This window comes from Peromyscus eremicus, chromosome 9, assembly GCF_949786415.1.
Source record: "Peromyscus eremicus chromosome 9, PerEre_H2_v1, whole genome shotgun sequence".
Lineage (NCBI taxonomy): Eukaryota > Metazoa > Chordata > Mammalia > Rodentia > Cricetidae > Peromyscus > Peromyscus eremicus.
Window position 1 is genome coordinate 107,460,916 of NC_081425.1, and position 25,455 is coordinate 107,486,370.

At 43.1% G+C, this 25,455-nt stretch overlaps 1 protein-coding gene across 13 annotated transcripts in view; it reads left to right on the forward strand.

Annotated features, from left to right (window-relative positions):
• Cadps (calcium dependent secretion activator) overlaps nucleotides 1-25,455 on the forward strand; it is a 456,343-nt gene that overhangs the window by 76,490 nt on the left and 354,398 nt on the right. For all 13 annotated transcript variants that reach the window (XM_059274214.1, XM_059274212.1, XM_059274215.1 and 10 more), the window contains one exon: nucleotides 24,199-24,312. In XM_059274214.1, coding sequence (XP_059130197.1) covers nucleotides 24,199-24,312 — 114 coding nt within the window. The remainder of the gene's footprint in view (nucleotides 1-24,198; nucleotides 24,313-25,455) is intronic.

Genomic DNA, 25,455 nt, shown 5'->3' on the forward strand with positions numbered 1-25,455 from the left:
TTAATATATTTTTACTAATTCTTTAGAATTTTATACTTGTGTACAGTGTCTTTTGACCCTACTCATCCCAATTCTCCCCCCTAATGAGGCCTATGTTTATGGGGTCTGGGAACTAAACCCCCATCCTTATGCTTGTAAGACAAGTACTTTTCTGACACCCCTCACTCAGAATTTTCTGGGTATCATCTACATAAAAGTACTACATGTTGATTAGCAAATGCCAAAGATTCCAACCCCTGCTCACAAAGAAATCAAACACAAGCACAGGGTGGAAGCATAGGCACACTGTACACAAAAGAACAGGACCAAGAGCCAGAGCACCATCACTCCCATCAACACCATGAGGCACACTGTACACAAAAGAACAGGACCAAGAGCCGGAGCACCATCAGTACCAACACCATGAGGCACACTGTACACAAAAGAACAGGACCAAGAGCCAGAGCACCATCAGTACCAACACCATGAGGCACACTGTACACAAAAGAACAGGACCAAGAGCCGGAGCACCATCAGTACCAACACCATGAGGCACACTGTACACAAAAGAACAGGACCAAGAGCCGGAGCACCATCAGTACCAACACCATGAGGCACACTGTACACAAAAGAACAGGACCAAGAGCCGGAGCACCATCAGTACCAACACCAACAACATCTGCAGGTAAAGGGCAGTTTCCTAGATGCTCCCACAGGGAAACCCAATGGTAGTCAAACTGACTTTGTGGGAGGAAAACATGTGGACTAGATTCTGGAGCTTAGCTGTGCATTGGTGAATTTCCACACAGTGTCTCTACTTCCCTCTCCTTTCTATTTTCCCTTCTTACAGAAGAGGAAGAATCCTGCAACTTGCAAAAATGTAAAAGTTTGGAGTAAAAAGATGAGTTAAGATTAGAAAAATTCTTTTAAATTAGCATTTGATCACTACATATCAAATTAATAGTTACTAGTATTTTCATAGCAAATGTTTAAACAGATTTTTCTGTCACATATTTTTCAATTCTAGAATCTCCTATATTTATTTGAATTTTTCCTACAGCATTAAAGCACATAGGCTTATTAAGTAGTCTTGCTTATCAAAAAATATGCTGATCCTGAATGGTTATGAAATATTCATGCAAGTCATTTAAGTTGAATCTGGAATTATTTCCAATTGGAGTGAAATCATCCCTTTGGTTTAAGCAAATGATGCCAATATAAAACAGAATTGCCATTATGCCCAGGCTGAGAGTCTGGGGAAAGTTATCTCTATCTCTATCCACATCTGTATTTATATCTACATACATCTTTAATCGTCACTTCATATGCCATTTGTCGTCTTATGTCACTTCTTCATGGCTTTCATCATTCTCTGTCTTGTCCAAGTGAAGATGGCTGCCCTACAGAGACTACAGAAAATTTATTAAGGTTGCTTCTTCAACATCCAAAGTACTCAACACCTGCCCTAAAGAATCAATTTCTCCTACTTAAAACCATCTGTAGCCCCCACTGTTTACAAGGCCAAGTTCGAGATTGTTAGCCTATGACCCAGGCTGTGATTGTTACACCTGTCCTGTGTTACACTGAGCTAAGATTTAACCATCTTCTCCATCTGCACTTGACCTTCTCCCATTCTTCCTTCTTTCATCTCTCCTCCCCACCACCCAGTTCCCACCAAGGTCCCTCCACACTCCTCTATACTAATCACAAGAAGACAGACTCATTGGTCTATAGCCTGAGAACCTGTGAGTTTCTGGCAAGGCGGCGGTGATCTGAAGGAGAGCCCGCCATGGGATAACCACTGTCAGTGCATTTTGTAAACAGGTGTGCAAGAGAAGGGAAACAAGTTTAATTTAGGAAAATTCCTCACCTAAACTACCACAGTTACTCACCAAAAGGGCATTTGCATCTCTGCTGCTTTTCTTATAAACCATCTTATAAACATGAGCACAGATTTGTAGTCCACGAAATAGGATTGCCGGTGCCTTCTCTCCCCAGGGAAGTAAGTGGTGGAATGAGAAACGTTTGAAATGGTTTCTGCTCTAATGGGTTTCTTCTTATGTCATTTATTGTGTGTATCTATGAATATGTGAGTGTGTGGGTGTGTGTGCATGTGCCGGCATGCCAGTGTGGACGCCGAGGGGAGAGGACAACTTGCAGGAGTCCATTCTCTTTTCCAGCCTGTGTATCCCAGGAATAGAACTCAGGTCCTTAGATGTGGCAGCAAGAGCCTCTACACACTGCGCTATCCTGCTGCCCATCACCAGAAGTATAACATCTATGCCCATAGTTACCAATGGTTACTTGTAAAATGCTGAGGTTTTACAAGCATCCCACAGCAAGTGTTTCACCTGTGGTCTTTGGAATAGGGCTCCCTGGATCCAAATACAGCTTTCTTTCCTCCAAACTTCATGGTTTTCCCACAAGTTATTAAGAGTGTGCTCTTCTGTTCCCTTATCTATAAAGTAGCAGAGTGTGCATGCCCTGTGTTCACTGTAAAAGTCATCACGCCAAATGCAAAGGATGCTTAGGACAGCCCCTCACCATGCTACTTTCAATGCATACTTCCATTCCCAGCTTCTTTCATGTTCACAACACTCTGTCCTGCTAAGACGGTCATCTTGGCTTCACAACACTCTCTTCTGATTGCATGGTTGTTCTCACAATTCAATATGGAGGCAACTAGAGGCTTCATGAGACTCACTGGAGCCATACAGCCAAGAGCAGAAGGAGGAACAACACTTACCAATCACAAAGCCCGTTTTTTATCTTTGCTCCCTCATGCTTTTTGTTTAAATTAGCAGTATCTGGGCTGGGAATTAGCCCATTAATTCAGTTATCTTAGTAGATTTTGCTTGTAGATTTCTTTTGTTGGCTGTTTTGAGTGGGTTGAGAGGAGAGAGAGTGAGCTAGGATCTTTAGTCCTGCCCAGGCTTCAGCTGGCCAGGGCAGGCAGGAGAGTTTGGCAGTCCACACAGCAGATTGGATGTTAGAGGAGTTCTTACTCTTCAAGGGATTGTTGCGTTGTCCACTGCTACTTATGATGCTTTTAAGGAACATACATGCACACATACAGAGGTATACAAATGTGTGTGTGTGTGTATATACACACGTACGTGTGTGCACACATACTATGTTCAAGACAATTTAAAGTTTTTACATTCTCTGAAAAGAATAAATCTACAAACAAATCCATTTCAACTCTCTGAATCTAGACTACCCGTGCAAGTGACACTTTAATCAGAGGAAGACAAACAAGCTCACTGTTGCTGGGGTCCAAGGACTCAGGGAAGACTGTCTGTTATTTGGTATAGCCATTTTTGTAGCAATGACTGATTTTAGAAGGTTTACATTCCACATTAAGAGTGATGCTGGACAATAAGTAAGGATGCTTCATGGGCTATCCCATTGTATTTCCTGCACCTTAACAGTAATTGCTTTAAGAAGTGAAACATGTAAAAAATGGACTGCTTCTTGGGTGATTGTCGAATGCATGCCAGGTATGTGCCAGGTATTTACTGTGCGTGGTCTCATGGCCAATGTTTTTCTTTAAAGCAGTGGAAATATAAGAAATAGACAGGCAGGAGAGATAGTTCAGAAGGTAGGAGCATGGACTATTCTTGCAGAGGTCCTATGCCACACTGTGCAGCTCACAGGCATTTATGACTCCAGCTTCAGGGGGTCTGACACCTCTAGCCTCTGAGGATATCTTCACACATGTGCACATACCCACAGGTGAACACATGCACAGAGAGAGAGAGAGAGAGAGAGAGAGAGAGAGAGAGAGAGAGAGAGAGAGAGAGAAATAAAACAAATTTAGTGAAAAGAATTCAGCTGGAAAATACTCTCCCCAGTTCTTTCTCTCATCTACCCTGCACTGCTACCTCCCACCCATGCTGGTCTGCTCCTCGGCTATACCTGCTGTGGTACTCAGTGCTACGGTAGTCACTGGGACCAGCTTCTCAAGTGAAAGATGGAATACTTATTCCTAAGGCAGTGCTCCTTATGCATGGATCCCCATGGGACTCACACCGAGATCTCGTGAAAATGCGGGCTTGGCTTCAGTGGGCACCAAAAGCTCTAGTAATCCTGTGTCCCGGTGCCCAGGTCATGATAACACTGCCAGGCCACAGACCGTGCTTTGTCAACTGAGCCACCAGTGTTGGAGCCTGAAGCCCCACATGCAGCTGTTCAGACTGAAGCAAAATAACAGAAAAATCCAGTTCTTGCAGCACACTAATCACATTTTGAGTGCTCACAGCCACTTGCCGTTCTTGTCTATCATCCTGGAGAATGCAGCTGGAGAGTGTGTTTGTCCTTGCAGAATGTCTCACTGGAATTCTCAGCAATGGAATATGTACTTGGTGGGAAAGTAGAATTTGCTTAAGCATCCCTGTATTCATTCAGCCTTATCTTATTGGCCCCAAATTATCTCTATTCTCATTAGCTCTCATTAGCTCCTTGTGCACCCAGCTACACATAGGATACCCTAATCTTTGGGGAATTGCAGTTTTGCACAAAGAATACTAATAAATTCAGTTATACTTTTTACTTAGGGGGGGCCAATTTAGGAAAAATAGCACAGTAGGTTTGTCAGGATTGTGATAAAAGCACAATAAATTTATTGAAATGTTTTAATTATCTTCCGAAAATATCTACAAACCTTGAACTGTCTGGCCCCTTTTACTCATAAGTAAGTGTGACTTTTTACCATGTTTCCATGTAAATGCCTTAGGGTCCAGAGGCTACGGTCACTGACAGCAGAGTGATCATGGCCTCCCATTTTCAGATGTATGAAAGAATTTAAACTCCTAATAAAAGATGAAATGAAAAAGAAGAGATGATTTTTGTGCTTGGAAGTTGGTGCTCGTCCTCCACACACAGTGCATCCCATTCTCTGCCCAGCCTCCCCATTTGACTGTCTGTGTTGCATGCAACAAAAGTCACTGACATGTCAGACTTCTGCTTCCTTCTCTGCACCATTTTGGGGATATACATACACTCATTGTATTCCAAAGGAAATGCACAAGGATGTTTAAGACTCAGGGCAAGTTGTTTGCCTGAGAACAAATAGGTCTGTAACGCTGGAAAAGGCATTTGCTTTGAGTCTGTGTTAGTTGCTCATTATAGGCTTTTAGAAAACACAAATCAAAGGATACAGTTTCAATCACCCACAGGATACTTTCTGGCATACTGCTGTGTGCTTAGCAATTGTGTAGCCTTTTTTATTTTTCTTTCAGTATATGATTTATAAAAATATATGGCATTCTTCTGCAAAATCACTAACATTTTCCTGAATCCCTTTCACAAAATTCGAAATCATTTCTAGTAGCAGAAGTAATAATCCATTGTATGGTAATTTCAAAATGAAGCCATTTGAATAGCAATTGTTCAGCATTTTATTGTAAACAACTCTGAATATAATTATAGGAAAAAGTAATGAAACTTTGTTATGATAAATTTCTAAGGTGGAATACTCAGATGTTTTACAAGATTTTTCAGCGTTTTGATGCAAATTTTCAATCTTATCAGCAAAAGCCTTGTATTCTATATCCACAATGACAGTCTATAAAAGTCGATTCCCTGTAAACACAGACTCAGGCTGCTTTACCCAAGGCTCTAGCCGCAGGAGCTAGACTACTGCTAAACACCTACTAGGCCACCGACGGAAGGGACGGCGGCAGGAGGGGTTCTGCCTGCCCTCACCTCATGGGGTATTTTAAAACTTCTTCCTTGCCCTCAACTGATGCTAAAGCTGTCTAAATTCATACAACCCATGGGAGAAATGAGCCTTCCAAATATTAAATTTATGGAGAAAAAACATACAAGGAAAATATAGGCTCTCCATATACAGTACGTGTTTGGGGAAATATACTGGTTTTTTTGACAATCAGTAGCTTTAATAGCCACTACCGTACTAGTTTTATCTTACATATGATTTTATCTAATGGTGCAATGGATTTAGTTTTCTGGATCTGGAATCTCATGTTTGGCACAAAGTGTTGAAAATTCATCTAATTTGTTGTCGAAATGAGTAGTTGATTTTTTTTTTCTTAGTGCTCCATTTTCCTTAATTGATTTGTCCATTACCAATGATGGATTTTGGGTATTTCCACTATGGAACTGTTAATATAACCTGGTCTGAAAAGAGACTGGCTTAGATGCCAACTTGAAGATAGTCTCTTTTAGGTGCATGACTTTGAGGAAAATACTCCATCGCCCTAAGTCTTAGTTTTCTCACTCATGACAGCATGCCTGTTTCTCAGGGTTGTCAAGAGAAGCCCCTAAGACAGTTCATGTAGAGCTCTTGGTGCTGGCCCCAGCTCCAGTGCCCACTGATCCAGAGCTTCGGCAGCAGCAGTGATGGGATGAGTGTGTGCACTGCCTTTGCTGTTCTGCTGCAGGGACTCAGCACTCTCTCCAAAGCTGGAGGGAGAAGTGCATTCAGTTTTGCTGGGCATGCCGCTCAGGGAACTCTTTCAGCTAACTTTCTGGAGCTCACTTTCCACCCAGACAAAATGAGACCCAAGTTACACAGCAAATGCATCTGGCATGCCAGAGACCCAGCAAGAATGCCAGAACTCCACCTCTGGCACTCCCACATCAGAGTGCTGGGCTGTTCCAGGAAGACCATGTGCTGTTGCTGCTGACAGCAGCTATCTCCATGGTGGAGCTTGCATTATACAAGTGCAGTTTGGGGCCATCCACGTATCAATGTGATCTCATCCTCATATCAACCATGAGCACAGCTGCAGTTCTCCCCTGAAGGTGGATTTACTGAAGCTGGGGGGCAGGATCTGCAAAGATGTGAACAAGAACGCGTTCCGCCTGACATGCAGACCTCTGCTTTCTCCCTCACTATCTCCTCAATAAACACTTTTAGAATTCTGTCCCTTGGAACTCAGCAAAAGCCAGGGAGAAGATTCCTGACAAATCACCACTATGCAGTGGGTCATATGCACATTAGATCCCACACTCCGCTTCCTATTTACAGTCTTCCTTAAAGCTCCTGAAAAATGCCTCAAGCTACAAGGCTTTTGTCTTTGAAGTTCATTGGAGTTTATTTCCTCTTGGAAAATACCAAGTAAAATCCTGCTTTCTTTTCCTAAGGAGGGATTTATCTTTGCCTGTATTCATTAGCTCTCTGATTGAGCAAACAATGAGCTGCAAAACAACAGATTATTTAAAGACGTCATCTCATTGAAAGACAGAAGCCATGTTGTCTTTTAGGAGACACAGGGTCTACAGGAAGCCTCCAACAGTAAACTATGTCATGGAACCAGAACCTACACACTGACTAAATATGGAATGGCTTTGTGAGTCTTAAAATGTGACTGTGTAGGTCCCCAGGTTATTGTGGTAGGTCCTGAAGATATGTGGACGAGAAGCAAAGATCTTATTTAAGTAGACATTGAGAATTGCATAGGGTCCCCTGAGTCACTGGCTTCCTAGGCATACTCACAGTGAAGGGTCTGTTATCTGAAATTCTTAACTCATTTACTGTGATGTGAGGAAGCAGGGCTTCAGCTCTGCAGGCAGAAACTCAGAGGGAGTAAGGGGGCATGGCATGAGTCCTTTCTGACTTGTTCCCTGCTGTTCCCTGATGTCAGATTTGACTGTGTGCAGTACATGCCAGTGTCCTTCAAAGTGAGCCCTGGGGGATACTGACCTAGCTGAGCGGACATGCATAAATAAAACTACCAAATTAGAAATCTTTCACACAACTGTGAGGTTCCCTTAAAGACACACTGAAAGTTGCTTGGTTTTTGTTACTTAGGGTAGAAATGGGTGATAGTAACCAGATAGCTTGTTCTCTGCCTGTCAATAATAAGGACTGTGGCTGTTGGTAACAAGGACTGTGATTGTTGATAACAAGGAGTAATTTTAATGGCTGACTAGACATTTTGATAGATTTCCCAAGGATATAGCTGCAGCTCCACACAGTATTTCACGAGGAACCACAAGATTCCTGATGAAGATACCATTGACAAACATTTTATAGACAGAAGACCAGAGAAGCCAAGTTCTTTCCAAGGTCCCAGAGCTGGTAAACAAGGGATCTGAAATTCCTTTACCTCCTTTAAAAGTGATCAATTATGTTTTGTTTCATTTGAGGTAATATCACAACATGTATTCTATGTTGCATCCTGTGATGTCATTAGCTATTTGAGTCAAACTGTCTATGACCAGTGGCAGAGTCCCTTTAGCAAGATCCCAGAAGCTGGAAATCTTCCTAAATTTCTGCTGAGTAAAGAGCCGTCATTTAACAAAGAACCTTGGTTTTTTGTTTGCTTGCTTGCTTGCTTTGTTTTTGTTTTTGTTTTACAGACAGGGTCTCACTATATAGCTCTGACTGTCCTGAAACTCACTATGTAGACCAGGCTGGCCTCAATTTCACAGTGACCCACCTGCCTCTGCCTCTGCCTCCCAAGTGCTGGGAATAAAGACATGCACCAACATGTCTGACTCTCCTGGTTCATTCTTGTGGGAAGTGGTATTCAAAGCACATAGTCTAAAGAGCATATTCATTTTAAGTTTGGGTTTACTGTCTGTTTTTTAAGTGTGCATGTTTTTCCCTCTCTGTCTTAGATAAAAGGTATGATATCATCCACCCATTACTCACTTCATCTTTTTTCAATTAACAATGTCTTCCAGAGACCATTCCTTGCATCGACAGCTATTCAGCACTCTTCTGCATAACTGTATAGTACTCCATTTTGTGGTAACACTGTGTTTTATGTAAATCATCTTCATCAGTGAACACCTGCTACTTTCACACTCAGGGCAAAGCCTTCTATATACTCTGAACTTTGTTCCCACAACACTGTAGATATGAATGATGGCTTAGCAGGGATTGGAGTAACACATTGTCTATCCACAGAGTGCAGGCTGATGTTTGCACTGGGCCTGGAGTTTTACTAATTGTGCTGGTCTGAAGCTCGGATCAAGGTTTGCTCAAAGTGGGACTGGTAAAAACAAGATCATACTTGCTTACCATCACTCCATAAATGTGATGTTAGGAAAAGACAACTTCTAAAGCTTGGATCCACAAGAGGAGTGGGATAGTTCTTTGGGGTGGAGACATTAGGGCTCAAAGTTTCTAGCTAAGATGGAAAGCAGTGCTGGCCTGTGTCAGGGTTAGCCGGAAGCACAGGTTGCTGAGTGTCCTCCCTGGGGCTCGAAGACCGCTCCCTTAGGTCACTTTTGAACAAGAATGGCATTTTGTCCATTTTCTTCATGGAAAGATGGGACTATGAGAAGAAAGAGAAGATGCTGTTGGTGAGAGGATGATAGACTAGACTGTTAAGAAGTTCCAGTGCTCAGAGAGCAAAGACAACTCCTAAGCCACTCTTCCTGGGGCCTGGGGGTGGCCTCTCTTTGGCAAACTCAACATACCCTTCCACTGAAGATAATGCTATGGTTCTTCATAGCCAGATCCAACCCAGGAAGCCCTTGTCCACTTTGGTTCCTCCAGTGAAAATCTTGGGCAGGGGTTACCTCTTCCTTGTATACAAAGTGAAAAGTTGGATGTGAACTTGTATCACAGCATAGAGTAAAATGATGCCTCTGAAAGGCAAGGTCTTTAGTTTTTTTAAGTAACCAGAAATTCTCAGTGTTGAATAAAATAGTTATTACATATGAACTCTCAACCAGTAGCTGAAAGGTTGGGGAGTAATGAATATTTGAGCTCTAGAAGGTTTTTTTTTGTTTTGTTTTGTTTTTTAAAATCTCTCTCCTCCCTCTCTCTCTCTCTCTCTCTCTCTCTTTGTGTGTGTGTGTGTGTGTGTGTGTGTGTGTGTGTGTGTGTGTGTGTGTGTTTTATGCATCTGTCTCTGTTTATGTGGGTGTATGCACTGTGTGTATGCGGAAGCCAGAGGAGGACATTGAATATCCCAATTCCCTTTAAATGGGGTCTCTCACTGAACCTGGTCCTCTCCATTTTATCTAGATTAGCTGACCAGTGAGCTCACAGGATCCTCCTGTCTCTTCTACCCAAAGCACTACTATTACAGGTATACATGGTTATTTCAGCACGGGATCCCAACTGGGATCTTACGCTTGTGCAGCATGTGGTCACCCACTGGACATCTCCCCAGCTCTGGCTTCAGAAATTGCTGTTTAGTTTTAGAGGCACATCATAAGAGTCTGTCATATGCAGGAACTGCTAAATACCCCAAGTTCCCTTTTATCCTCTTGCGTTTCTTTTCTGTCTCTCACCTTTGAAAATCCTCTCCCCTCTCCAGATCTCTCCAGCCAGTGCTTCAGAATTATGTCTCTCCCTTCACACCAAAGCCTGACTTTCAGAACTGAGGAGAAGGCACTCAAGTGTCAGGAGGAAAGAAAATGTTAGAGAAGAATGATGAGAAAATGATATTAGCAGTTAGAAAAGCTTCCCAAAGCTGAAGGTTCTCAGTCAGATTATAGTCGTAGGAACCAAATGGGATGGATTTTAGAGAGGCATGCAAGTTCTGCTGTGGTCTCCTGCTGTTTTATAAAATCAAAGAAACATGGTCTATTTGGTAGTCTCAGGGAGGCAAAGCACAGCAGGTGTAGACCCTGGCATCCGGAGGCTTTGGGTCCTGGATTCCATGGGGCATCACAGATCTCTCCAGCCACCAGGTGCCTCAGCCATCCTTGGTATGTCCTGCTCACTGGAGAAGGTGGGCTTTCCAGCTGTTGTGCCCTGCTAGCAGAATTTAATAAATATCTCTTAATTCTTATAACAGTTTGTCACAGCTCAGTTTATTCAGCCAGTATGCCTTACAGTAGCTGCCAATTTTGTGCATCAAAATGCTTGTAAAATGTTGGGGGGATGCAATAGCTCAGTACAAGAGCAACCTGTGGCATTCATGAGGCACAGAGAGAAGGGATAGGGAGAGATTCTAAACTTGTTCAAGCCTGAGTTCCTACCCCCAGACTTTCACAATAAGCAGGTCTGTGATGGGGCCACAGTCATCTGTATTTTCTACAAAGGGGATTCTGATGTAATGCAGACATTAATTAACACTAATGAGTATTTAGGCTACATATGGATGATCTCTATTCTAGGAACCTTTTGCAGATGACCAACACTGTAGAAGAGAGGACTATCTTCCTCAATCATAAAAACTCTACTCACTGAACCATGCGATTACCAATTTGGCTAAACTGACTGGCCAGCAAGCCCCAGAAATTCTCCTTCCTGCCTCTCTGGTGCTCTGGTTGCCAGTGTGTTCCACCACAACCAGTTCTTTATGTGGGTGCTGAGGATTGAACTCAGACCCTCATGATTATATGGCAAGCACTTTGTTGACTGAGATATTATCTTCTCAGCTAGCACTTTATATTTTCAGAGAAGTTTTAGTTTCATAAAAACATTGAGCGAAAAGTATAGTCTTGCCGTGTACACAGTACCCACACATATACCAACACAATTTTTCCTGTTACCACAATCTTGCATTGGTGTGGTAAGTCTGTTTATTATAGTTGATGGGCCACAATCCACTCACTATTTTTTTTAGCTAAAGTACGTATTTTTCATTAGGGTCTGCACTTCTACTTTTAATACTTTCTGATTTCAAACTTGGTCCCCATTTAATCTTTCTGCCTTTCTGGAACTGGAATGGGGTAGTTAGATTAAAGTCGTCACGATCTCTGTGGACCTCCAAATACCCAGCAGCCTGCACAGTAGCAATCACCTGTGCCTTTGTCCCTGCCTTGATTGACAGGACAAGGTTCTTATCGAAATCAATTTCAGTGAAGCTCATGGTCACCGTTTGTGAGATGTTGCATTGAAGAATCTTGTGTAGCCTATACACAATCTGTATTCAGGATTTTCCACCCTATTCTCTGAAAATAATTGCTACTGATAAGTTTTCTCTTAAACTCCTGAGGCCCCAGATCTGCTCACTGATTAGCAATCTCGTATGTTGTTGGGCTGCAGTTTTTAACCTGCTCTCCAGCCACATGGAACTGCCTATCATCTCGTCCAGCCCTTGTGGCTTTTTTTGGCAATTGTGTTTTTACGCTTGTTCAGTCCGAGATCTGCCCCTAGAAACTGACCAAAGAAATTCTTGATGTGTCCTCCAAAATCCCCACATTTCCTCATGTGTCTCTTCATACATGTTGCACTCTTATCTATCTCTACATGCCCTTGTCATGCCTCTCCATCACCTCTCCCTCCTCCCTGAGATTCTGTTCAGACCCTCTCCTCAAATGTCACAGCTTACATGAAAAACTGTCCTAATTGTACACTGATTCCCAGGGCTCTTAAACTATGTCCCTCTCTTGTACAGAGTCTGTGAATGGCTTCTCGGTGTGCTAAGAATTAAATCTTTACTTTGGCATGCAAGCAAGGCCTGTATCACATTCCATTTCCCACTGACTGTGTCCTCCCGCCCTGTTCTCCATGATCATGTCCTCCCTCTCCTCTGAACTACAATGCAGCATTCAGGCTGCTCAGTTCATAGTCGGAGCTCCATATAAGTATAGTCCATGTCCACAGAGATCAAGTTTTGCTAAGGTTGAGACACTTCTGGCTTCTCCCATCAAGTGTGTTGTTCTCAGTGATGCAGAAGCAGCAGTGAAGAGCTGTGGCCGCCTGAGCACCACAGGGCAGTGGATGGATCATTTCTGTAGCTGCATTGAGAGGAGATTCTGTGAACATGACAACTTTTCAGCATCTAGTGTGTGCCACAGGAACATGGTTTGGTGCCACTGCCTTGGTGTTGCCGACCACATTCACCCCACACTCCAAGCCCACTCACCTCTCCCTTCCTTCTCCCAGATACTCTCGACTGGATTTCATGTCAGGTTATTGGATAACATTGGATCTGATAGAGATAGATATGCAGAAATTACTGTTTATATATAACATCTGGAGTTCACTGTGAAAACAAAGATGGAGAATTTTGTCCTTCCAAGTCTGTTTTAGTTCATTTAACATGATGATCATCAGTTTTATACACTTCCTGCAAAATGACATCATTTCATGCTTTATAGTTGAATAGGGTTCCATTGTGTATTTATACAACATTATCAGTTTATCTGATGGTCACCTAGCTGGGTCCACAGCTTGGAGTCTGTGACACAGTGCTGCGGTCACACGGGTGTGTGTGTATGTGTGTGTGTGTGTGTGTGTGTGCTATTGTGACAGGGCTGCAGTCACGCAGGTGTGTGTGTGTGTGTGTGTGTGTGTGTGTGTGTGCTATTGTGACAGGGCTGCGGTCATGCGGGTGTGCAGCTGTGTGTGCTCTTGTGACAGGGCTGCGGTCACACAGGTGTGCAGCTGGGTGTGCTCTCGTGGCTGGACTTCCCTGGGCATGTTGACAAGCTGCATTACTGGATTCTGTGGTAGGTCTATTTTCACATTTTTGGAGTAACATCCATAATGACTTTAGCAACATTTTTAATGAAAGAACAACTATAAGACAATTTAAGTGTTTCACCATATTTTCTAGAAATGAATATAGGGAACCAACTTCAGGAAAATACCAGACGTGGTGTTTTGTTTATGTTAGAGTTGAAGATTTCAACCCACCACAATGAGCAGGACAGTTTTCTAACAGCTTTCTTTGCAGGCTTCTGGGTAATACTTGTGATGATATTAAGTAATATGGCATTTTTGCATATTACATAATAACATTTGTTGACATTTGAAATACTTGCATGACTCAATGAACAAATGTTTTTGTATGAACAAATTTCCTTGACTTGCATGGATGATTCTTTCAAAGAGCAAGATAAAACAATAGATCTGATGTTGTTGACTACAAGACATTTATAGATATGGTTTCTAATTTCTTATTTGTACTAACTTGTAACAGCTTAGTAGAAGCTCACCCTTTGAGCCTTGCCGTGGTGCTGAAGAAGACTGTCCCATTTCCCTAGCATGGCTATCAAAAGTCTTCTTTGGGAATCAATGCCATATCCACAGAAGGACAGGTCCCGTCCATGTACATCAAACAGAAAAAACACTGGGAACAGATTTAATACTGAAGCAGAACTGAGCATCCACCTGTCTGCTTTCTGTCCAACACAGATTTGAAATACTATTAAATGTTCCAAATGTTTTCACTATTAACCTTTGTTCTTAAAAAAATATTTTCATACAGTGTATTATTTACATTAACATATAATGAGCTTATTCTTGTCAGTTTTAATGAATTAATAAATTCTTTAAACCACTCAGTTTTAATCTCAGCTACAGTAGACATCAAGAGTTAGAACATAACTTGCCTAATGGAAGCCCTTGGGGTCCTCAGCTGTGTTTCAAGTTACGGAAAGATAGAAACAAAAGGCTCAGGACTTTGAACAAGCCCTTGATCTAAGCCTCTCTGTTGGATGGCCTGACAAAGGAATCCGGGTGACCACTGCCTCTGTGCCTCCAAAGTGGAGGAAACATTTCCTTCTAAAGAATGCATTGTTTTCAATTCACCGTTCTGCGGAACTGGTGGGAGTGAGCTTCTCTCCTTTCTTGTCTCCCTCTTGCCTTCTCTCCTTTCCCTCCTTGAGCCCCATCTTCCTTTATCTTTATGTTACTGTGTTATTTGGATGGATAGTAGTGAAGCTGGAACCCAGGGCTTTCCACCTGCTTACTGTGCCGCACACTAGCATCCTATACCTTGAGCATTTCATCTCCTCCTCCAGCCAGCTGTTAGCCCTGAGCCATTCTCTAAATTCCTTTTCCTGTCCTGCTGTGTTAGGTTGCTGTTTGGGGGGATAGTCCTGTTTTAATCAGCATTCACTTACTGCCTCCAAGATTGTGTCCTTTTAGGTCCTAGAACTCTTTGTGGTATGTCCTATAGTGGTCCTCTGCCCTTATTCTTTCTTTCTTGCCCAAATAGATTTTTTTCTTTTTTTTTTCTTTTTTTTTTTTTTTTTTTGGTTTTTCGAGACAGGGTTTCTCTGTGTAGCTTTGCGCCTTTCCTGGAACTCACTTGGTAGTCCAGGCTGGCCTTGAACTCACAGAGATCCGCCTGGCTCTGCCTCCCGAATGCTGGGATTAAAGGTGTGCGCCACCACCGCCCGGCTCAAATAGATTTTTAAGAATACCATGATAGATGAGTCTTTTCTATTACTTAATGATTTAAAAACCCAGTCTTAATTTATGGAATATAATTAAATTAAATATATTCAGCTCTAAAATTAATACACACACATGATAAGTAGATGTACTATGACAGATCATATATTTTAATCATAGCTACAAGAGAAAGCCTATGATTTTTATACTATTGCTTAGAACAAGTTTTAATTTTGAAGATGAAATTATTTGAAATATATTTCAAACTAAAGCAAATAATAGTGGACTATTAGTGTGTGGGAAGCCCTGTCTCAAAAAATATGGTGGAGAGTGAAAGAAGATGCCCAATGCCAATGTATGTGCATGTGTACACACTCACACCACATGCATATATACACATAACAAAGAAGACCAAACCCCACACACCCTACCTCTAATACTGAAGAACAGCTTTCTACTCTGTCTATGCACAGAATGATACATTGTTAGATTCAGGCTTAGAGGAGGGACGTGGCTTTCTTTTCCCCGGTTACAGTGGTGTAATAGGAAGCATGCTCACCAGTGAGTACCACAGCAACTGTGCTTTCTTCCGTGGCAGAGCGAGAACAAGTCAGGACTCCTTTATTGCTCCCATCATTAAGTCTAGAGGTCAGTGTTAGCAAACACTGATTCACAGTTCCTGTTATGTTCGTGGTCTTCACTCCAGCTGCAGACACCGTATCTGCTTGCTCAGTCCAAAAAAGAGGTGACAGGAAAGAACCGGTGATGTCTCGGAGTGATGTCCTCCTTTTTGTGGGGAATCTCAAATGTGCCCACAAAGTCCTTAGATGTCTGCCACTGTCACATGGCCACCCCAATTTCAAGGAGATTTGGAAGAACTAACAGGCTTTCTAACCCCTAAAATAGAAAAGCTAAGGAAGAAATGGTGAAGATTGCCAGCCACATTCATGTAATTTGGAAAGTGAGTAAATAAGCAAAAAGAAACGTGAAAGAGATGAAAGGTAAAAAAGGAAAATTAAATAATGACAGCAATAGCAATACTTTTAATACATAGCAGGAGCCCTTGCTGTATACTGGGCAAGTGGTCTGTGTGACTCACATAGATCATCTTGTCTGGGCCCCCTGAAAACCCTGTAAGTCGAAAGCACTATTCTCTAGGAAACAGCACTGTCCCTTGTTTTCAGGGGAGAGACACCAAAGTGAATTATTTGTTCAAGATATTGCAGTATAACCAAGGTGTAACCAGAGCAGCCTCTGCCTGCACTGTTCTTCTGTTAAGGCCAGCGCTTAGAACACGATGTTTTCTCCACACTGAAGATCCATCTCACACTCCTGCCAATGCCGCAGTGAGTTACAAACGGCCCCAAGTGCAGTGGGAATTTCCAGACCTTGGTTAACGAGCTAGATCAAATCCAGGGCGTCTGGGTGGCTCAATCGAGACAGCCGCAGCACGTGCACCCCCTCTGCACAGGACCTTTCCTCTCCGCGTTTTCTGCTCTGGGAACTCGTTGCTGCAGTCCTCAGTTTGCCCTGGATGCACATGTGCCTTCTGCACACGTTAAATGCTGTTAGGTGGGCTGCTGTTTCAGGAGGCTGTTGGTGAGGGCTTGTGCAGGTTGATTTGTTCACAGCTGGGCTACCATCATCGGCTCCCCTAGACCAATCATTTCAGATTGTTTGTGCAAGGTCATCCTCTGGACTCAGTTTGTCTACCGGGTCAGTTAACTTTTACCCAGACAGAAACTGTTCACCAACTGATTCTTAGACTAGCTGGGGGTTTTAACCTTTCGTTTTATTTATTCTATGTGTCTTTCACATCATGCATCTGGATCCCTTTTACTTCCCATCCTTCTACATCTGCCCTCCACCCCTGCAAATCTCCCCCTACAATAAAACAAAATTTAGGAGAAAAAAAAGGAAAAAAATTAAAATTTTGTCATGGAAGCTGCAGCATGACACAGTGAGTCATGCAGTAAACTCTGTTGTCCATCTGTCTTTACTTACAAGTGGTCATTGCAAGGACTCACTGGTCTGGTTTGAGGCCTCTGGTTCCTACCACACTATCAATGCTGGGCCCTCACTGGGACTCTTCCTGGATATCTGGTTGTTGTCCTCTATTTTGGAAATCCTGCAGCTTTGGGTCTGTGGGTCAGGCCCCTTTGCACACTCCAGCAGATCACAGATGGGGTGGATGTTGGGGTGGGTCAACACATAACCCTGGTTCTGGGCCTGGGCAGCTGGAGAGTTGGTCAGCCCGCCAGTTCCCCACTTCCTCACTACCAGGGTGAGCTCTTCAGCATTGCTCCAGCCAATTCGTCCCTTGCAGCAATGAGGGAGGGGTGGTGTCATAGATGAGCTGTTTTTATGAACACCTAAGATTTTCATTTGAAAAGACAGTGACACTGGATGTTAGGAAGTCAAGGGAACATATGACCTCTGACCTGAGAGCTAAGATTGAGCCTTAGTGATCTCCAGAACCTAGTGTACATGAAGCATTCAATAAGTTAAATTTATTCACTCAATACATATTTGTTGAGAGCTAATTATGTCCCTGAGTCTAAGCACATCAGTATAGGGGGATGGGTTGTTATACTTATGAAACGTGTTTTTGTGGGAGGCAGATCATGATCAAACACAGAAGGCTAAATGCCCATCAGTTAGAAACTAGACGAATAGCAGTAGATTCATACATTGGAACACTACTCAGCAATAATGGTGATCAAGCTATTGCTCCTCCCAACCCTGTGGCTAAACCTGCTGTGCGTGACTGCACCAGCATCACACGAGGATGCTGGTAAAAATACCCTGTGATGACAGAAGTCAGGCTGTCGGTCATCTTTGGGGAGTGTTATGATAAAAAAAAAAAAGCGGAGATGAGATGACTCAACAGGAAAAGGCACCTGCTGTCAAAGTGACAGCCCAAGTTCCACCCCAGACCCATATGGTAGGAGGAGATGAATGACTCCCACAGGCTGCTTTCTAACCAACACATGCACACTGTGGAACACACACACACACACACACACACACACCCCCCACACAAATACCCCCACACAAATAAAAGCATAATCAAATGGTTAGGAGGTCCTATTGGTTTGCAGAGAAGGAAGTGAAGACCAATTATTATTCAGAAATGAGCTCTATTAGGAGAGAGAGCTTATGACAAGGCAGACCATGATCCAGACTTGAGGTGTGAGAACAATTAGCTGGGCTAATATCAGAGACATGATAGAGCCTTAAAGGAAAAGAGAGGCTTCCCTTTAAAACCTGGAGAGGAGATCCATTGAGTAAGAGAGAGAGAGCTGCCGTGAGCAGCATGATGGCAGCTGGAGGGGGAAGAAGGAAGGAAAGAAGTTGGGAAGGGGGCAATCACTTTTCTCCAGGACTAGGGAGCCTGGCCACTGTAAGCAGCAGAGATAAGGGAAAAAATTGCTTACAAGTCCCACCAACATAGAGACCTGTAGGAGGAAGAGACCAAGTTCACTGGGGAGCAGTGGCCTGATTTCTGACACAGAGGGGTAGCTAGGATGTCTGTGATCTAACAGGACCATCTATGACTCGAGTCCTGCAGGAGTTTCTCAGATCTGAGCATTCACTGTTTTGTCTTGATACAAGAGTTGGTACATTGGAAAGTTAATTTTGTAAGAATGTATGTATCCTGTTTTTACCATTTGTTTTTGTATATGTGTATGTTATGATCCATTCAAACAAATTTCTGTTTGATAATATAAATACTGACAATGATAAAGACTTGATAGAAATGCACAGAACCAATGTGATGTGATGAACATTAGCCCAAGGACACTAGCTAGACACTTGTTCAGGGAAGGTTCTCCTAGAAGCATGGGCTGAGTTTGGATCTAGAGAGTACGTATAGGGACAACCAGAGGGAGACCTCACCAGGGAGTAGCAAAGACACAAGGGTTTCAGACAGCAAAGGCTTGCAGACTCCTGAGCATCAGCAAGACAGCAATTGCTGTGGCAGAGCAGAACGGTGTGGGGAGGAGCCGAGAGTGTGGCCTCCGCCAGGACCTCGGGACTGTCTTATCACTGCCTCCTCTAATTCACTTGACCGAGTGTGCCTGGTGGTATGCCAAGGCCAAATTCCCTTCAATATTCCAAACAATCCGGGGAAACAGGTCTTACATAATCCCCACACTTTTACCTAAGGATCCAAGGCTTAAGAAATGCAGTTTTTCCAAACTTGGAAATAAGTGGGAATACCAAAATATGAGCCTATGTCCCTTTGACACTAAATATGTGGTCTGAACTCCAACCCATGCCCCTGCTTCTGAGTGTAGTACCAGTTGTGACTTCTTCAGAGTCCCGAGAAGATAGTGAAACTCTACATGGGTCCTCTGGGAAAGAACACATAGGCTAAATTTGGTAGGTACGTATGATTTCTCAGTCTGGTCCTATCAAGGGAATACTGTGTACAGTCACAATGGTAAGAATCCATCCGTAGTAGCTAGCATAGGCTGAGCACTCATCCCACACCAGCCTTTGCACTGGGGATCCTCAGTCCTATGCAATCAGCTTTGGCTCCATGACACAGAAGCAAACACTGAGGTCAATACAGGCTCCTCTCTGCCCAATGAGACAAAGCTGGAGAGTCTGCAGATTAAGTGCTCTCTATAGGAAGGAAATGGTAAGTGTGGATGGGAAGAAAGTGATGGAGAATTCGGGTGCTGCTACCAGAGCTGCCCTTGCTCCACTGCGGCTGCAAACTTAATGTGCCCAGAGAAGTGTGGCTTGATTTGTGTGGCTTTGTGGTGTTTGTTGTCTGAAATAAACTGAGGTTAATGCTCTTAAAGGTTTTTGAAGCCAGAATTAGACCCATGATACCAGTGACTTTCAGAAGCCAATTGGCAGGGACAGGAATTGAATTTAAATGTGATATGTAGTCATCAAATCATGCAGAGAAGGAAAGCAAAAGCAGCTTCATCGCAAACCTTAGTCTTGTTCCTCTGGTCAGTGACCAATCTCTATCTCTGATATTTATGATACTGAGGCTTTTCTTCTTATCTTGCACTCCATACACCAGGGACAATGAGCCTCAAGTTTGGATTACATCTAGAGCAAAGGTTAGTTCAGAGCAAATAAATCATTAATAGTGTATACATGATAGGCTACTTAGAGTGTGTATGTTCAAAAGCACACACACCTGTCCCTTCTCACTTTTTCTCCTGAGACTTTTATAATCTGTAATTTCTCTCCTCTGAAATCCTAGAACATAACTTGGCTTAACTCTTTATGCTTTTCCTTTTCCATATAGATGGAAGGTCCCTAAAGATATGCCATGATACCTTTGGATTACCCAGTACTTTGGCTTGGCAAGTGAGATCAAAGGATGTTGACTAGTGAACCCTTAGGTCCCAGAGGAGCTCTGGGTGCATACTGGGCTCTTTGTAAATGTCTGTATATAAATGAACTTCATGCCTATTTCTTTAAATTCAGATAGTGGATTTGGCTTTAGGCAGCAATCAATCCTGGTCACTCAGATGGTGTGTGCACCCAATTTTGTCTCTATTACTCTTAAGTACTAAAGACAAAAGCTTCCCAAGGTTGCATGCCTTCCATATCTCACAGAGCTAGAGCTGACCTGACCTGAAAAGAATCCTAAACATAAAGTCCATGAAATGGCCTGGTTTGTCCTGAGTGGCTAGGAATTCTGTCTTGAATAAGTTCCACCTAACCTTCTTTGGAGGGATCAATGCTAGAATGCCATCTTGTGAGTGGGTCCCCTGTGGCTGCACAGAGCAGCTCAGTCTCAGAGGCATACAAAGTCACTATGCAATACTCCTGGGTCTCAACAGGACAGCTTAAGTGAAGATGTGAGTCCTTCCATGTTCTAAGGCTATACCATTCAACATGGCAGCCCCAGCCGCCTGCAGTGACTCAGCTGTAATGTCTTAGAAGAGGAAAGAGTGGTATATTTCTAAGATATGGCATTACACAAATGAAATATCTCATCAGAAGTTCCTGTCGCAATTACATGTTGAAGTGGTTTCAGGACATATTGATTAAAATAAAGCATTTTAAAGATCATTTGAATTGTTTTAAACTTTAAATTACAAATGTAGCTGACGTTGAGTGGTGGATCTTTCAGAGCATAGCAAGTATGAACCTCAGGGAGGGAGAGATGGCTCAGTCTATAAGATGCCTGCTGCATTAGCATGAGGATGACCTTAAACCCAGCCCATATACAGGTCTGTGATCCCAGCACCCATGAACAGGTACACATCTGTGATCCCAGCACCCATGGACAGGTACACATCTGTGATCCTAGCCCACCTACAGGTATATATCTGTGATCCTAGCCCATGGACAGATACATATCTGTGATTCTAGCACCTATGGACAGGTACAGACTGGTACATATTTGTGATTCTAGCACCTATGGACAGGTACAGACTGGTACATATCTGTGATCCCTGGCCCACGTACAGGTAGACACTTGAAGTCTCAGCCACACACACAGGTACATACTTATAATCCCAGCACAGGAGAGGCAAAAAAGGACCAATCCCTGGCACTTACTGACAAATCAGCCCAGCCTATTCTGCAAGCCTCTGGTCCCAGTGAGAAAACCTGCTTCAAAAAATATGGTGGATGGCTTCTGAAGAACTATACCCAAGGTTGACCTATGGCCTCCTCATACCCACACACATATGAACAAGCATACTTACATACACATACAAGAATTTTCAAAAAACAAACAAGCATGAATCTCATCAAATTTAAATCTTTTCGTCTTCCCATATGCCTCCATATTTCCCCAGCTCTTCAAAACTTACAAACTTTAATCAGAGCTCCCCAGCGGCCAGTCATGAACATTCAAAAAACTCCTTGTTTTATTTCTCAAGTAGAAATCAGATGAGGTTTCAGTCTCCTGGAGATTTACACGTTATCTTCCACTTGTATCCAGTCTAGTGGAAAAGACATTTGAACTCCATAGAGAAACTTAATACCACTTTAATTAACAGATAAAATCGTGTTTGTTGTTTGCAACCTGCTTAGATTATGCTCCTACTATGTGGTGGGTTAAACCTAAGTGGCAAAGGCATCACCTCACATGAATGGCATTTTTGTGATAGGAACACTCACCTCCATGCTGTTTAAGGGTGCAGCATCTGAGCTGTACAGATAGTTCTGTGGTAGAATGTTTGCCTAGCGTGCAAGAAGAAAATGAAACCACAAGAAGCACAGGCTTTATCCCTAGCACCACACACACACACTCACACACATGCACACACACATGTGCATACACACTCACACACATACATACACACACATACACATGCACACACACACACATGCACACACACATACACACACACACACACACACACACACATACACACACACACACTATATCAGTTGTAGTTACCCTGTCCCCTTGCTGGACAATACACCTTAATTTGCAGAAAGGACTGAAGAACTGTAACCTCATGAGGCAACGGACAGTTAGAGTGATTACTATACTCCAAAGGATAAAATGGGTAGTGACATCAAATGCATTTATCTAAGCCCCGCCCCATCCTACAAAGGCTTAGCTCTCTGGTCAAGTCAGAGTGTAAGTGGCTTTTCCACAATGCCTTGGTACTCAGACATCACGGTGCTGCTGGAATGTTCTTTTTCTATTAGAACTGTGGTCCTCAGAAGTGTCTCATCCTTCATTTTGAAATGTAACTTTTTAAAAGTATTTACTTTTTTAGAAGTCTGGAACTTGAACTTTGAGTAGTTTATTAACTTTACATAATGTCAACAGAAACTAAGGTATTTCAAGGCAACCCACAGATAGCATCTATTGGTGAAATTATTAAGGCCACTCCACGTAGTTAAAAGGAGATTTATTTAATGGCGTAACTTACAAATTAAGGGATAGGTAGGTCACGGGGTCTGGGGAAGGTGTATCACAATCCAGCGGTGTTCTCTGGAGCTCTGCTTTGTCCACCTCCACCATCCAGGGTCCTGGAACCGAGAGAGTGTCCACCGATCCCGATCTCGGGTCCCCAGGCGCCTCCCTTGGCCCCGCCTTGTAGGCGTGACAGTTGCCGAAGTCTCAATGGGGGTTGGAACTTCCAGAACAAAGCTGGAATGGCTACCCACTACAAGCATCTTTCCTGCACTTTATTTACTCAGTTAAATCAATGTTAATTGACTACTTGTCACATGTAAGTCACTAGTGCAGCCCTTGGGAAGCCTTAGAAAAAAAATAGCAAAATGGATCTAACGCATTTAATCATAACCACGAGTTGTAAAGACAAATGTTTGCCTTTGAATCACGTGTGAGGAAGTCTTAGCTGGGGTTTCAAGTCCTTCTTATACTGGTGCTGATCACGTTTGAGGGAAAGGAGGAGGGATGAGGTATTCACAAGCACGGAAGGATACAGCTTGGATCTCACAGGGCTGTTTTCCAAAGCTAACTGGGGTTGTGAGGTGGGGAGCTGCACATAACCTACAGCCCAAATATGCCTCTTTGCTCCTTGCTCCTTGAGCTACTATTTTATGCTCAGGGGTGTACTCACACCACCAGTGGCTCCAAAGCCTCTGCAAGGTATTCAGACCCCAGAAGCACCTGCAGGTGGAGTGTCGGTTACACACAGTGAAGTATCTGCAATGCACGGTGGGGTGTCCGCTAGGCAACATTCCAACAGCTAACTCTTCTTTAAAGTAATAAATAAATAAATAAACAAGTTTGCCTGTTTGCTTGGTGGTATTTGCTGATTTCTGCAGTATAAATAGTCCCATGAGGCTAATAACACCAGCCAGTGATGCATCCCTAAACATGAATCTGGGAAGAGATGTGACCCAATTCTCTACAGTTTCTATCTTACAAGCTCTGTGCCTATAAATAACCACAAGCACAGATCAAAGTAAGGGATGGAAAAAATAGCAAATTCTGAATATAACCAAGCATCATTCCCAGTGAAATGCTTCAACAGCCAACTCTTTTAAAAGTTAGGAATAAACATATATACCTGTTTGATAGCACTTCCTGATTTCTGTGGTATAAGCAGTCCCACATGGTTGAAAGCAATGTATTTAATTTGGCTTGTATTATTTTTAGTGCTGACTCTGTTCCATACGAGTTTAGAAAGTTTGCTCACTTATCAGGCAGGTCCCCATTCTGATAGGTGGGCATCTTTGTTGTAAAGTAGTCATGTTCCTGTTTCCATGAAGCCTTCAAGGTTCTCTTTCTCTCTCTGCAGATCAGCAAACAGCAGCTGCAGACTGTCAAGGACCGGTTCCAGGCTTTCCTCAACGGGGAGACCCAAATCGTGGCCGATGAGGCCTTTATGAATGCTGTCCAGAGCTACTATGAGGTAAGTGCAGCCTGCAGGATGAGCCAAGGCTGCACAGGCACTAGCCTGGGCTATTGAGCTGAGAAATATAGAAGGCACAGCACCTTGGCTGATGCAGAGGGGTCAGCAGTCAGCTGACAAGGAACACTGGAGTTCTGTTATAGGGAGTGATGTAACTAGAAGCTGCTGTTGGGGGCTGAGTAGCTGACTCAGTAGACAGAGTGCTTGCCACACACTCCTGGAGACTTGAGTGGAATCCCTAGCTCCACATAAAAGTCTGGGTTCAATGCTGTATGCTTGCAATCCCAGTGTTGGGGAAGTAGGGACGGGAGGGTTCACTGGTGTCTTAGTGGTCCACCATGAAGAGACACCATGACCATGGCAACCCCTATAGAAGACGGCATTTGATGGGGGCTTGCTTACACTTTCAAAGGTTTAGTCCATTATGATTGTGGTAGGAAGCATGATGGTGTATAGGCAGACATGGTGCTATGGATGTAGCTGGGATTCCTACATCTGGGTCCACAGGCAGCAAGAAGAGACTCTGGGCTTGGAATGGGCTGTTTGAAACCTCAAAGCCTACCTGCAGTGGCACACTTCCTCTAACAAGGCCACACCTCTGAATCTTTTCAAATAGTGCCACTCCCTGGTGACCAAATATTCAAATCTAAGAGCCTGTGGGGGCCTTTCTCATTCAAACTACCACAGCTGGTCAGCCAACCTAACTCTTAAAGTCTTAGGTTCCTTTCTGCAAGAGACTCTTTAACCTCCACATGCACTGTGCACATACATGCATATACACACATGGACACGCATCCATGAAAATGCTGCTGTTGTCAAGATGATTTTTATAACTAATGATGTGCTGAGTGTTATCCTAGAACATAGAATACTTTTATACTTAGTGATCAATAACATTTTCCATTTTAGCAATAGATTGAGATTTGGAGAGAGCTATCAACTACTCAAAGCTACACAGCCATTAACATGTTGGAGACAAAACTTTGAGTCTGAGCCTTAGACCATTTCCAATGTACAGCAGCACATCCCAGAGTTCACTGGGCCACTTCCTCCTTCCTTCTATTGGAGTGGTGCTGGTAGAGTCTCTTCTGCAGAATTTCCAGAATTCTTACCTCGTGAGAAACCCTCTCAAAGAGAGAGTGT